The 13,949-nt window shown below is 49.9% G+C and overlaps 1 protein-coding gene across 1 annotated transcript in view; it reads left to right on the top strand.

Moving 5' to 3' along the window:
* Positions 1 to 13,949, top strand: part of prex1 (phosphatidylinositol-3,4,5-trisphosphate-dependent Rac exchange factor 1) — a 52,459-nt gene that overhangs the window by 13,054 nt on the left and 25,456 nt on the right. The window contains exons 2-10 of the mRNA XM_077003827.1: positions 2,958 to 3,023; positions 3,164 to 3,286; positions 5,231 to 5,335; positions 5,502 to 5,603; positions 5,777 to 5,938; positions 7,614 to 7,747; positions 8,009 to 8,124; positions 9,714 to 9,863; positions 12,212 to 12,359. Of these exons, the coding sequence (XP_076859942.1) occupies positions 2,958 to 3,023; positions 3,164 to 3,286; positions 5,231 to 5,335; positions 5,502 to 5,603; positions 5,777 to 5,938; positions 7,614 to 7,747; positions 8,009 to 8,124; positions 9,714 to 9,863; positions 12,212 to 12,359 (1,106 nt within the window). The remainder of the gene's footprint in view (positions 1 to 2,957; positions 3,024 to 3,163; positions 3,287 to 5,230; positions 5,336 to 5,501; positions 5,604 to 5,776; positions 5,939 to 7,613; positions 7,748 to 8,008; positions 8,125 to 9,713; positions 9,864 to 12,211; positions 12,360 to 13,949) is intronic.

The raw sequence follows: 13,949 nt of genomic DNA, 5'->3' as shown, positions 1-13,949 counted from the left end.
AGGCGTTTTGTGGGCTTTCGGGGTGCTGAGTAGAACGTTCCTTCCTCCTCGTACGCCTGGCTAAAATCTCATCTCTGCAAAGTCATTAGATGGGTATATTGAAATTACAGACCTTTAAAGATTTCCCTTAGAATGCATATTTAATGCTCTTGACATTTCAGATTTGAGCATCCTAACGTTCACACGTGCCTCAAAGAGATTTCAAGTAACAAACGCCTGGCCCCTTTGATTAGGACGCAACAATTGGCTGAATTTTGAATGCCGTATAATCTCAATAGCACCTGGCCTCAGACACTGCTTACTTCACATTCTCTGTTGCCCAGAGGAACAGCCACAGTTGCCATGGAAGCGCGGCAGGGCTGTGTGGGGTTTTTCTGTGCTTATTTCCTCACTTTTTGACGTCAATGTGGGAGGTGAATGAGTGTGTATTGGTGTGTTTGTGGGTGTGTGTGTTGTGGTGGGATGAGGACACTGTGTCACCTCCTGTGCAAGGACAGGACAAACCAGTGACTCCGAAGCCGGTCGACTCTCCCTCAAGTGCTACATGACCCCTGCGGTGGTTACTCGGGGCTTCATCAGTCCACCCCTGCTGACCTTTGGCCTTTAAAAGGTCTTTAATGCCATACAAATACAATATTCAGAAAATGTAAAATAAAACAAATTACAACAGGTTAAAGGATGAAGTAATTTGTGAATTCCTCCTGCTGAATCTCTTGCACACTTCCCAGCATGCCTCAGGCTAGCCTGCGAGGGTTACCTCGCTGCCCGGACACCCGCTCTCCCGCGCGGGACCTCGCGGGTCCCCTCTCCCTGGATCCCTGGCTCTCTGCCCCGCGATCACCATCTCGCGCATGGATGAGTCCGGTCAGGATGAGTTTGGATCTGCCATATGGGAGATTTCATTAGTGCACGCCTGAGGGAGAATGTCCCGCCCCCCCGTCCAGAGGCCGAGGAGCATGACGTCCTGCCACCAGCGTCCTGCCTCCCAACACGTTAATCACGTGTCATGTGTCAGCTGCGCACATGCACTCATTCTACTGCCCTATTATTCCACTCTTGGGAGCTGAGAACCATGTTTAGTTGGAAATAAAACATGGAAGTTTTTTTTTTGTGCTACACTTTACCCTGAGAGCCCACGGGAGTAATGATGTGTTGTACATATGGATGTATCTGTGGACAGATGGATACGAACCTTTTATTACACATCCGCAGGCGTCTCTTCAATGCAGTCGTGTCTCGCGCGGGGACACGGCCCCCACACTCACTGCTCTGCCCACCGGCCTGAGTATTTAAAACTCGGCGAGCGTTAATGGGTGCTTTAGCGAAAGCCGATTTGCAATAGCAGACGCCTCCCATGGGCGCAGTGTGTGTTGGGTGTGTGGGGCTGCCACACGGCTAGGAGAGGCAGCCTGTCATTAAGTGCAGGCCGGGCAGGCTCAGCGTGGCTGAGGGGAGGGGGCGGAGCAGGGGGGAGGGGCCCCCCCAAAACGTGGCACCCGTTATGTTAGGATGGGGAGGGGCCCCGGAGGTGAGGGGCTGCACGCCTAACGCCCTGCTGGCCAATAAAACCACATGAAAGGGGGTGCGGCGGCAGCAAAGTGACCGACTGAGAATAGTTCACTCGAAGTATAAACACAAGTTGGGAGTCAATAAGGGCTAAGAAAAGGCTTCCGAGAGACACACACACACACACACACACACACACACACACACACACACACATGTGCACAGAGGAAGGAAAAAAGAAACCCTGGCACAAGTGTGACACAGAGCTGCTGTGAGCTCTCCAGGCTCCTTGCTGAACACGGAGCTTCGCTGCGCGCGCTGTGAATTGCAGCGGCGTGGAAGACGACAGTCGTGGCAGGGAGGTGCCAGGTAATTTAACAGGCGTGCAGACGGAGAGAGCCTGCCACGCAATGAGTACCGTCGCCTGCTGCTGAAAATAGCTCTACAGAGCCAGAATTAGAAGTGGCCTTTGAGTGACGGGCTCGCTTTCTCCCAAGGAGACACTCACGCGCGCACACACACACACACACAGCCACACACAAAGCTATGGATCGCTAAACCTAAAGACTGCTGACGGTCTCTCTCTCTCTCCCCTGTTCTATCCCTTATTTCTCTATCTCTGTCCTCCCCTTTTCTCTCTACGTCTCTCTCTCTGGTGAATAATGTGACGGTGGGGCAGAGATGATCCGCTCTCTCTGTTCTCATTTCTCATGGAGTGGAGGATCGATCCCCCTTTTCTGTGCCTTTTCTGTGTTTTTAATTGCTCACGCTCCTAAGACCTTATGTTGATTGGTCTTTTGAAGCTATTCTTCTCCTCCGTTGTCCCCCCACTGGCGCTCAAACACGTGGACATGTGCAGGTGCGCATGTGTGTGGGATCTGTGTGTGTCTGCTTCCCCAGTGCTTGACTGTTGGAGCATGGTCTCCAGCCACAGCGGGGCATATGGTTCCTGTAGTCTTTTGAAATCCCCCTTTTTGGCTTGGATGCCTGTGGCAAAACCGCATTTCCCAGTATGCCGCCTGTGTGCGCTGCTGCCCGACGAACCAGCACTTCTTTTTCTGTTAAACAGATGTTTAGGGGTTGACGTCTTTTCCTACCAAGCTGACTGTTGCATGTGTCCACTGAGGTTTACTGCCAAGCCGTAGGATGAGACTGGTCATGAGTATGATGTTATTTACTACATAATGAGAGAGGATTTCTTATATATGCAGGTCTTTAAGCAGGGAATACTTACTTATGAGGCAAAGGTGTCGTTTTCCGGGTAGCTACGGTGCTACAGTGCAGTCCTCACAACTGACAAAAATGGAGGGAAACCTAAAATATATCCCACAATCCTTCAAACACCGCAGTGCTGCCCAACCTGCACTGATTTAACATTAACTAGCAAATACTTGCCTTGTAAAATACTTATCGTAACTCTTCTTTTTTTTTCTTTGCTTTTCTCTCTCAAGGCCTTTCTACAAAGAATCAGACAGACGGCAGAAGACCAGCAGTGTCTGACCCCCGAACAGGTCAAGGTACGAAACCCCTGAACTAGGCGGGTAACTCGTGTGCACCAGGGAAGAGAAGATTGTGTGGGGGGGGTCACGTTGGGGTCGTTATCCCGGACTCTGAGCTCACTGCTAATTCTGCTCCTCCTCCTTATCTCTGGCATTAGATCCTGTTCTCCAACATCGAGGAGATCCTGGGCGTCCACCTGGAGGTGCTGTCGGTGCTGGAAGCCTGCCTGCAGCCTGAACCCCACCCCCAGCATGCCCTTGGCTATGTCTTCCTGCAGTTTGTGAGTGTTCCCTCTCTCCATTTCCCGGCCACCTGTCAACCCGTCGCACTCGATTCTCACGTCGCTGACACGGTCGGTTTAGACTGATATGTTGCTGACAAAATGCCGTCCCGTATTCATTCATCATCAGGACGTCTTCAAGACTAGGTTTGGTGTCAAGGTTCCACTGGTGTGAACCGAATTTGCACCAGTCGCCTGTGGGTTGTCACCTGGCATCGTAGCCGGGAGGTCATAGGTGTGTTTCCCCCTCCCCCTCCCCCTCAAGTCCTCGTCAGAGGACCCTTTGCATAATTTAAGAGGAGGAGGGTCTGTAGGACCATGAGCTACTAGAAGGAAACCTCAAAAGGGGGAGAGCACACAGTCCCTGGTGTTGGTGGAGCACCGGCACGGCTTGTGTTATCTCACAGAATAACAGAATGGACCACTGAAATGCTGGGTAAATGAAGTATTTAGCACCGGCCTCAATATTTGCTTCATTTCTGTGACAGAGCCCAAATTGAGATCCCTCAATGACTGTATTATACAATAATATGAAAGAAAAGCTACAAAGTTTTTGAGCTATTTTGGACACAAGCATGAGCTTTTGTATAAGGGATTAAAAGTTGAAAATGGAAGTGAGTAGTGCAGGTTTGGGGCTGTGAGAGGACAACTGTAATCTGTTGTGTGTACAACCTTTTAGGGAGGTCTGATTCAGGATGCGGAAGTGGTGATTTTATTGAATTCTGTTAAGAAATTAACAGTGGAGTGGTGGTGAATGGGGTGGTATTAAAGTACTGTGACAACTGGCACTGCAGCTGAACACGATCATTTGTTCATGCATATACACACACACACACACACACACACACACACACACACACACACACACACACACACACAGTTTCCATCACAGGAAATTGAGAAGAGGAAGAGGGCTGAACAGATGATCGTCCTTCCTTGCACATTTGAGACAGACACTGGGGGAGGTGCAGGACAGCACACAGGCAGACGGTCATCATAGAGATAGACGGGGAGCGAGACAGACAGACCATGACAGGCGCTCCGTAGCCATCCATTGTCCAAAGTCCATTACCCCAGAACTGCCCACAGGATTCACTCGATCCCCTTCCAGCTCCATCAAGATGGGCAGATAAGCGGGCGGCGGTCCAGGAGGAGAGTGGAGCCTTGGACGGTCCACAGCGCCACGCCCCCTGTCTGCTTCGCTGTGGCCCAGTCTGTCACGCTCCGCCCCGACACCCATGCATCGTTCACGCCCCGTGACCCTTGGCAAACAGCCTGAAGCAGGTCGCTGCTGCTACACCTCGACTAGATTGCCGTGCGACAGTGCTCAAGGATGTGTGCTCGTGCGCACAACTTCCTGTTTCCTCCAGACCTGCAGCAGCTGCTGGCAGGGCGTGACTCCTCAGACCCGCGAGCTCCGATTTTTGCTTCCTCTGTTGCTTCGGCTACCGGAGATCGGGTAGATGCTCTTCCCCCAGCCTCGTTCGGAAGGGGGGGTGGTGCGCCTGCTACCGCTTAAAGTGAGAACTTGCTAGGCGTTGCCTTTGAAGGACTTTTACACAAAGTGAAAATACAAAAGGCTGATTCTCATTTTCATGCTGGATATCAATATAAAACTTGCTATTCATGATCGTGACGGTCACATTCACCCCAACGTCAAACAGAATAACGTTGTTCCCATTTCGTTCCCACTGAAATGACGAAAATGTTTTCCCCGCAATACATTACGCCTCCCCGCAATGCATTTTGGCCTCATGAACAGGGCGACCTCTTGAATGGAGGAATTCCTCTCTTGTCAAAGTGTGTGACGATCACGGTGGCTCACTGCGCGTCAGCAGGTGTGACCGTGTGCCGGTCCAGAGCGGGTGCTGGTGTCCACGTTCCTGCTTGACGCGCCGGGTCGCCATGGCTCGTGTTGCTCACGGGCGTCTCTGTGCGTTCCAGAGAGGCCGCTTCTCCGTGTACGGGGAGTACTGCAGCAACCACGAGAAGGCCCTCCGCCTCCTGATGGAGCTGAACAAGATCCCTCAGATCCGCACCTTCTTACTGGTGAGTACTGACCCGGCTCCGCGTCCTCATGCAGGCCGTCCGATCCTTTTATCGAACAACGTTTATCTGACGGCACCGGCCGACCCGAGAGCGAAATCTTAGGTGTTTGTCCGTGGAGTCTGCTGTGTTTAATAGTGGTGGGCGTGTGCACGTGTGTCTCCTCCAGCACTGCATGCTCCTGGGTGGGAAGAAGAGCACAGACGTTCCTCTAGAGGGCTACCTACTCTCCCCCATACAGAGGATCTGCAAATACCCGCTGCTCCTGAAGGTAACGGCCCGCCTCCCTACACCACCTCCTCCTGAATGGGGAGGAGGACGCAGTTAAACCAGGCCTGTGGCACGATGCAAAACGACACGGCTCTTCCGCCATGTTGGGGCGGTGCGGGGGTGTTGGGCTCCGACCCGGGCGCTTCTAGCTGAGTCCTGTGCCTGCCTCTGCAGGAGCTGCTGAAGAGGACCCCCAAGAAGCACCCAGACTACCCTGCCGTCGAGGAGGCGCTGCAGGCCATGAAGGAGGTGTGCTCCAACATCAACGAGACCAAGAGACAGATGGAGAAACTGGAGGCTTTGGAACAGCTGCAGTCGCACATTGAGGGCTGGGAGGTGAGCTTGTAGCTCGTGCGTGCGTGCGTGCGTGCGTGCGTGCGTGTTTTCTGGGTGTTGACTTCTGTAATAATTACAGAGAATAGCACAGGATGTGAGATGTGCAGAATTCTGATCTACTCGCAGGCTGGTGCTGTTAAGTGTGTGGTAGGTCGTTCAGTAACCCTGCTGCATTTCCTGAGTGCAGTCTTGACTGAGACGGGCTCCGCTGTGATGTTTGCTTTAAATACACCACATTGCGAATAAGGATGTGTTCATGGATGAAAGCCACGTTGTTACCCAGGAGATCAGCTGGTGCCTTGGAACATGCTACTGTATACCCTGCCTGTCTGTCTGCCTGCCTGTCTGTCTCTCTTTCTTCCCCTCTTCAGTATGATAACTTCTCTTTTCCTCTTCTGTCTCCTGCTCTCTCTTCATTATGTCTCCCTTGCCTTCTTCCTCTGATTTTTGGACTTTGGGCCCTGACACCCATTTTGCCCTCAGCCAAGCCTAGCCGCCTTCATTCCCACGGTCGAGGGCTCTTAGTGCTTCAGTATTTGCCCCACTCCCCTGCCCTTTCCCAGAGAGGCCCCAGTATGCCCCAGTATGCCCCAGTGGTGCCAGCCAGCAGAGGCTGCACCCACAGCCCCGTGGCCTGCTGCTAGTGAGTGTCACGTAGAGGGTTTTGGCACAAACCCGCAGCAGTTCCCAGAGTCTCTTATGGGACGGTATCTTGCATTTTTAGGACATTGATTCTCTGAGGCAGTGCCCAGAGTGATGAGAGAAGCATTTTACTGTACCTCCTCACCCTGGTTGTTTACGAGCGGCATTTACAGGATAATGGTTTTAAATGCTAAAGCGGGCAGGCTACTTTCAGCCTAAAATAAATCAGCCCCAAACACACAGGCTGGACGTGCTGGCCGACAAAATCGCAGTTCTCTGATCGATCGGATTGGACACACCATTGATTAAGCAGACCAAATGGTCTCCTTCATGTACATACACGCCCAATCTCCCTCTCACACTCCTACGTAGAGACAGTGTTGATGGCTCCTCCTCCTCCTGGAGGCGTTGCTGAAGATTTGAGGCAGTGCAGAGGACTATCTTTGCGTCTGAGTGCCACTGTCTTCGTCCAGTATCCCTGCATGGCACTTTAACACGGGTCCCACGCTGAAAAGGAATTAGGAATTCAGAATCAAACTGGCTTTGTTGTCTCAATCAGGGTTTTTCACACTCTCTGTGCTCATCTTGAGGACATGATGCTTTTGAAATGAATCAGTCAGCTTTGGGCGGTTCTCTAAATGCATGATACCGTAATAATGAAACCACCGCTGATTGTTTTATTCGTTGGGGGTGCCAGCTGTGATTTTCAGATGCGAAGGAAGTTCTGTCACCAAGCGAGAAACGGACCTGCCTCTCTGCCCGAATGGCCCCTCATCCCTGGGGCCCGGGGTACTTCAGATACCAGCCGAGTTGCTTTGACCGGGTGCTCAAAACCTAAAAACATTCGAAGCTTGAGCTTTTGTCAGCGTCCATAACGTAGGCAGCGAGCACGGGCAGATTTCAGGGTTTGAGAATATTTGAGTGCCAAATTAACACTGAGGCAGGTAGTTGGATTTTAGTGCCATCGGTGAATTTCAATGAAATCGATAAAAAACATTTTCTGACTGCAGCACTTGGTTTTATTTCCTACCAGGGGACGAACCTGACTGATATCTGTACTGACCTGCTCCTCCACGGGAACCTGCTGAAGATCTCTGCAGGAAACATCCAGGAGAGAGTCTTCTTCCTGTTTGACAACCTCCTGGTGTACTGCAAGAGGAAGTCCAGGTTGGTCAGCTGCTCTCTCCTCACACTTCCACCGAATGAAGAACTGATCGTGTGTTTTAGTGCGTGGCTGATATTTGAGCACAGCTCAGTTCAGTGCTGGTGACACACCTGAATTAACTCATGTGTACCATGAGTTTTCTTTCCAGTATTGTTTTATATATATATATAGATATAACCTAATGCACCACCTGATGAGATGTTTGAGAGACTTAAAAATTGCACAAAAAAAATGTTGGGGTCGTTTTCGTGCTTAATGTCCAGGGTGTCGGGGAAGAAGTCCACCAAGAGGACAAAGTCTATCAACGGTCCACTGTATGTCTTCCGTGGTCGCATCAACACGGAGGTGATGGAGGTCGAGAATGTGGAGGACGGAACGGGTACGTGACTCCACCCACCGGCCTGCTCACGGCCGAGGTCAAGCTGGGGCCATCCAGCCAATAGCAATGAAGCTTTTGGGGTGGCTGAACCAAATAAACCCCTGACAGCAGCTATCGGGCACGACCGCCATCTTTGCCTGTCTGTTCCTCCCATTCTTTCTTGATGTATTTATTTACCTACAGTAGTCTGAGCCATTCAACAACCACAGCAACATAGAAGAGGGAAGTCTGGTAACCGAGTTGAGATTGGTGTGAGCTCTCACTTTGAGATTGTGATCTGTTCTGAAGCGGACGCTCCCACCTCCCTTCTCACCTCGGCTGTGCGACCCGTGTGCAGGGCGGGGCGGTGCCGTTTGAAATCTGTAGAAGCCAAAATCGCAGGAGGTCTAACGGCCTTTTTCTCACTTTCTGTCCAAAAGCTGTCAGCGCACCCTGAGTGGCAGGATGCCTGCTTGCTGTCTTGTACATAGTTTTTTCTCTAATACACACCACACACACTTTGTTTGTGAGAATTGTAGCTCAACAGAAAGCTACAGTGAGGGGTGGGGACCGTGTACTGTCCGAAAACAAGCCCTTGTACTAGCGAGTTGTCAGCTCAAACCACGCTCTCACACACACACCGGGCCTCCAAGCAATCAGCTATCAGGACATGTTGCTTATTTAATCGGCTGATGTATAAGCTTTCAGCTTCATTAGCTGACGTGATCGTGGTGACGTGTACACTGTATGCTGTACGACACGGAGCTAGATGTTCACTGCAGATGCTGAGTGCTGGCTTGCTCTGCCCACCACGCTCTGCCCACCACGCTCTGCCCACCACGCTCTGCCCACCACACTCCACCCACCACGCTCCACTCACCATGGTCCACTGCCCTCAATTTATTCCTCTGATTGCGTCTTTATTGGACCACAGCAGCAGTCAAATATCCATGAGGCTCCACCACACCACTTGTTGGTGAGGACACCTCCCAGCCGACTAAGAGCCACACCTGGCAGGAAGGAAGCCTGGGGCCTCCAGCCTCATCCACCTCTACGGTCCCCACATCAGCACAGAGGCCATCGCTGAGACTCGTTCTTTATTCTTACCCACTATACACTATACTATAATTACTCACCTGCTGTCAAACCAGGGACAATATTGGACTGTAGCTTGAGGATTCAAGTCTCTACTGGATGTACTTGCACATATATGCAAATGAACACACACACACACACGACTCTTTCCTTAATTGTTTCCACAGGTAGACTTTAGATCATTATTTCATTTGCAGTACAGAAGAAGCTTTTAAAACACTTTCCTTAAGATGCTTTTGGAACACTATTACTGCAAGTTGGGGGGGTGTTCTTTGTAGTAAGTCTATTTGTAGCATTTATATTCAAACATCAATATTTCAGATGTTAGAAGTTCAAGATGGATAGCTGCCAAAGCACCTGTGTGTGTGTGTGTGTGTGTGTGTGTGTGTGTGTGTGTGTGTGTGTGTGTGTGTGTGTGTGTGTGTGTGTGTGTGTGTGTGTGTGTGCATGCCTGTGAACATATATACGCATGTGAGTGTAAATATTTATACTTTTTTTTTTTGTTTATTATCCAGCGGACTATCACAGCAACAACTACACCGTGACCAATGGCTGGAAGATTCACAACACAGCCAAAAACAAGTGGTTTGTCTGTATGGCCAAGAATGCAGAGGACAAGCAGAAATGGCTGGACGCCATTTTGAAAGAGCGGGAACAGCGAGAAAGTGAGTCATTTTGTCATTTTATCAGGCCATAGTTTAGTTTCTTTGTCTCCCTGAGAATCTCAGCCCTCAATGTCAAACAGACTTTAGCTATACATATCTCTTCTTGATGCTAGTTTGCCCCATACTAAATTGATTAGAATGAATGAATGTTTCTGAGAACTATAAAGGGCAATTGGTTTCTTCTGTGTGGCTTTCATCCCATGTTGATTTCATCCCATCTAATTTTTTGTGTATTATTTTGTCTGCCTTGAGGGATTTGGAGTGGCTGAGTTGGCTTGTTTGGGTGTGTTTGATGGCCGATTCAGGCATTACAGTAGCCGTATGCACTGCTTCCAAATGCCATTTGATCACAGCTGTACAACACAGAGCAGAACACCACCAAGACTCTTTAGTGTGATTTATCAGTTTGATGCATCAGTTCACAGCTGTAACTGCAGTCTGCTATTCGAAGCTCAGAGTTAGCGCTAGCGTGGGACGTTGCGTTATGCTCGGGCACTGCCTGAAAGCAGAAAAGTGGGGTTTTTATGGTGTGGATCATGTTACGTCTGTTTGAAATCGAGCCCAGTCCAACAGGTGCTCCATCAGTCAGACACACACACACACACACACACACACACACACACACACACACAAAATCTCTCTCTCTGAGCCCTCTAGCCTCTGTGGCTTTTAGACATGGTTGTTGATTACATGTTCCGCCTGATGCTTTGTTTGACGCACTAAGGCGCTGCGTTGTTTTGACAGTCTGTCCTAGCGCCTCCTGTTCAATTCGAATCAGCCAAGTGACATTCGGGGCCAAGGAAGCGCTAAGCTAATGTAATTTTGCGGTTCAGCGTCTGCCGTGAGCAGCCGCGGGCAGCCGGAAAGATTTGTGACGACACGTCAAAAGAAGAGTCCAAATGCAAAAAATTCCAATCTTGCAAGCCATTGACCTTAATGAAGTAGCATGTTTTATCTTTTAATAAGGCTAACAGAGAAGCTAGTTAGTGGATCAACAAAGGCTGTTGATCAGAGACCGTTGTCTCTGGTCGAAGTATCACTGTTCTCTTCTGACACCGTGATGACACTGATTGAGTTGGATGGCTGCTTTATGGGGTGTTTATAGCACCTTGATTGAGTTTTAGGCAGCTGTGAGGTGCTATCTGTGTCCGAGCTGGTCTGAAGCAGCTGCAGAGGGTCGGGAGTCCTCTGTTGACGTGCCTTGGGGAGTCGTACCACCTGCCGTCATTTCCGACGCTCGGTCATCACCTCCATGTTGGTCCTGACTGAGCGACCTTCTAACACTGGTGACCTTTGACTTTTTTGTTCCCTTTCTGCCAGATAAATTGGTTAAACCCAGTTTAGGGAGGGAAGAGGAGGTGTATGTAGCGCCTGTTATTCCACCATTTCTGCATTTGCCAGGGCTGTTGTGTTGCCGATGCACCTTGGCACAGTCCCTGATGGGTAGCTTGTGGCCTGGTGGGCCTCGCAATCTGCCCCTGCCGTGCCCCACCACCCCCGCCGTCCTCACCAGCTGCACTCGGCCGGGGCAGGAATTTGAGAGTGGTGGTAAACGGATGCTTTTTCCGACCCCCTCCCCCACCCAAACCACACCCCTGCCCTCCTATAGTGAAGAGTCTGAGCTGTCTGCTACACCTGGTGGGAGTGAGTCTACCTACATCGTAGTTGCCGGTTTGCTGGGGTATTTACCACCACGTTCGGCCTGTCTGTCCTGCTGGCGTTTTGAGCCTGTTCAGCGATGCTTTTAGAAATGCACTGCTGGAGCTATATTGGGAGTCCCCCGAACATTCGAACTCATGAACGCGCGATTAATAGCACGATGCTGAAAACTTCGACTTAGCGATTGTTCCTTCTCCACACCACATGAGGAATCCCAACACCACATCCTCTTGGTGACCAAGGACCCAGGTTGGAGGGTGTGTGTGTGTGTGTGTGTGTGTGTGTGTGTGTGTGTGTGTGTGTGTGTGTGTGTGTGTGTGTGTGTGTGTGTGTGTGGTTTACTCCATCATGACTCTGGCTCTTGAGGCATGAGGCCCTCATTACCCACCCAGGAGGGGGAGAGGGAGACGTCAAGAATTTCAGCACTTCCCACAGAAGGCGAGAAATGCAAGTCATCTCGCCCATAACCTCGCCCAGTTATCAACCTGATGAACTTCATCTGCTCTTGGAATCCGCAGTAGGACATCGTACATCTGTTTTCAGGCAGAAAGCAGTGCGGTCATCCTCCACCACGGATCAGGCCCTCACTTCTGACCACCCCTGTGACCATAGTCTCCGGTGTCTTGGAGGACACGCGCACACAGGGTGTCCGAGCCTCGTTAACCAAACTCCTTACCGTTGTGTGGCAGGTCTCAAGCTGGGGATGGAGCGAGACGCCTACGTGATGATCGCGGAGAAGGGAGAAAAGCTCTACCACATGATGATGACCAAGAGTCGGCATCTCATCAAAGACCGCCGAAGGAAGCTCAGCATCGTGCCCAAGTGCTTCTTGGGAAAGTGAGTCCGTCTTTGATGGAGTCAGTCCAGAATCAGTCCAGTGATTGGTTTTTTTACTCATTTGTCTTTCTTATTCATATTTTTGCTGTGAAGATTTGCTTCTCCTTACTATATGTCAAGATTTTCAGTTTGCATTTTATAAGCTTTTACAATACATTGTTTTTTTTCTTCTTTTTCTTGGAAGATGTATGTCTAACACACACACACACACACCCATTCGTACACAAAAACAGAGTCTGCTTGTAAATGCTTTCCCAAGCTCAGTGCCAGGCACCCCATCGGACACAGACATTCCCAGCAAACATCCTTCATTAGAGAAAATTCAGTATTCAGTGGCCTCTCTCTATTGCTCATTGCACTCTCTCTCTCTCTCTCTCTCTCTCTCTCTCTCTCTCTCTCTCTCTCTCTCTCTCTCTCTCTCTCTCTCTCTCTCTCTCGCCTTCTCACTCTCTCACTCTTACTCATTTTCACTTTCCTCCTCACTCACACTCTTTCAGCAGCATGAATGAACAATGGATGCTGTGCAAACCCATTAAACTTGTGTGTGTGTGTGAGTGACATTCCTCGCAGCAATTATAATTCCACATTTGCATTGCTTAGACTGAGGATAAAAGAGTATCTTGCCTTTTTATTCATCACTTCATTCAATGAATCAAAGTAAAACCATAGCATAAGCACTTACAGTCAATGCATTTGGCATCTTTGATCACATTTTCTCACATTTCATAACATTCATTTGTGAGATTTATATGTAGAATTTTGTCTTGCCACCTTTATGTGTGTGTGTGTGTGTGTGTGTGTGTGTGTGTGTGTGTGTGTGTGTGTGTGTGTGAGATCCTTCCCACTGCTGGCCTGGGAAAGATTTCACTTGGCCTGCTCTCAGCACAGTGGTCCCCACCAGCTGGGCACTGTCGGCCTGAGCTTCAGGTTCCCTGGGGCAGCTCTGTCTGTGTCTCTCCAATATGGATACAGATGAATCCGAGCAGAGGAGTACTGAGTTTCTGTTGCTGTCTTTTTGTGTTTGCTACACAGCATCTCTCTTTATCTCTGTCTGCCTGTCTGTCTCTGTCTCTTTCTTTCTCTATCCCCACTTCTATTTTTAGGCATATTACAGTAATGAGGTCTTTTTGTAATGGTGTTGAGAACTTGTTACAAAGCAGGGGTTTAATGGGAGTTTTAGCAGAACTTTAGCCTACAGCGTTTTGCCCTACAACTACAACACACACACACTTGCGTCTAAGTAAATATAGATTTTCTCTCACATGCATCTTTGCAAACCTTGAGTGTCTGCGTGTGCATTAGCTGTGCAGAACATTAACGAGGTATTACCTCCCTAATTAAGTCCCTCTGGCGATGCCCCTCTCCCCTGCAAGTCTGAATATAGACACTGATCCCAGCACTGCCTACACCACCTCTTCCCCTGCCAGTCTGATTTAGAGACTGATCCTAGCACAGCCACCACCATCTCCTGCCCTGCCCTGCCTTTCTGCCCTCACCTCAGCATGCAGGCAAACTTCCTGCATCGCCCCTCCACCGAATCATCTCTGCTGAGTCTGTTCCACTGAATCAGCTCCACCAAATCATCTCTGC

This window comes from Brachyhypopomus gauderio, chromosome 4 (genome assembly GCF_052324685.1).
Source record: "Brachyhypopomus gauderio isolate BG-103 chromosome 4, BGAUD_0.2, whole genome shotgun sequence".
Taxonomy (NCBI): Eukaryota; Metazoa; Chordata; class Actinopteri; order Gymnotiformes; family Hypopomidae; genus Brachyhypopomus; species Brachyhypopomus gauderio.
Note: the sequence above shows the minus strand (reverse complement) of the source record. Positions and strands in the feature narration are given on the sequence as shown.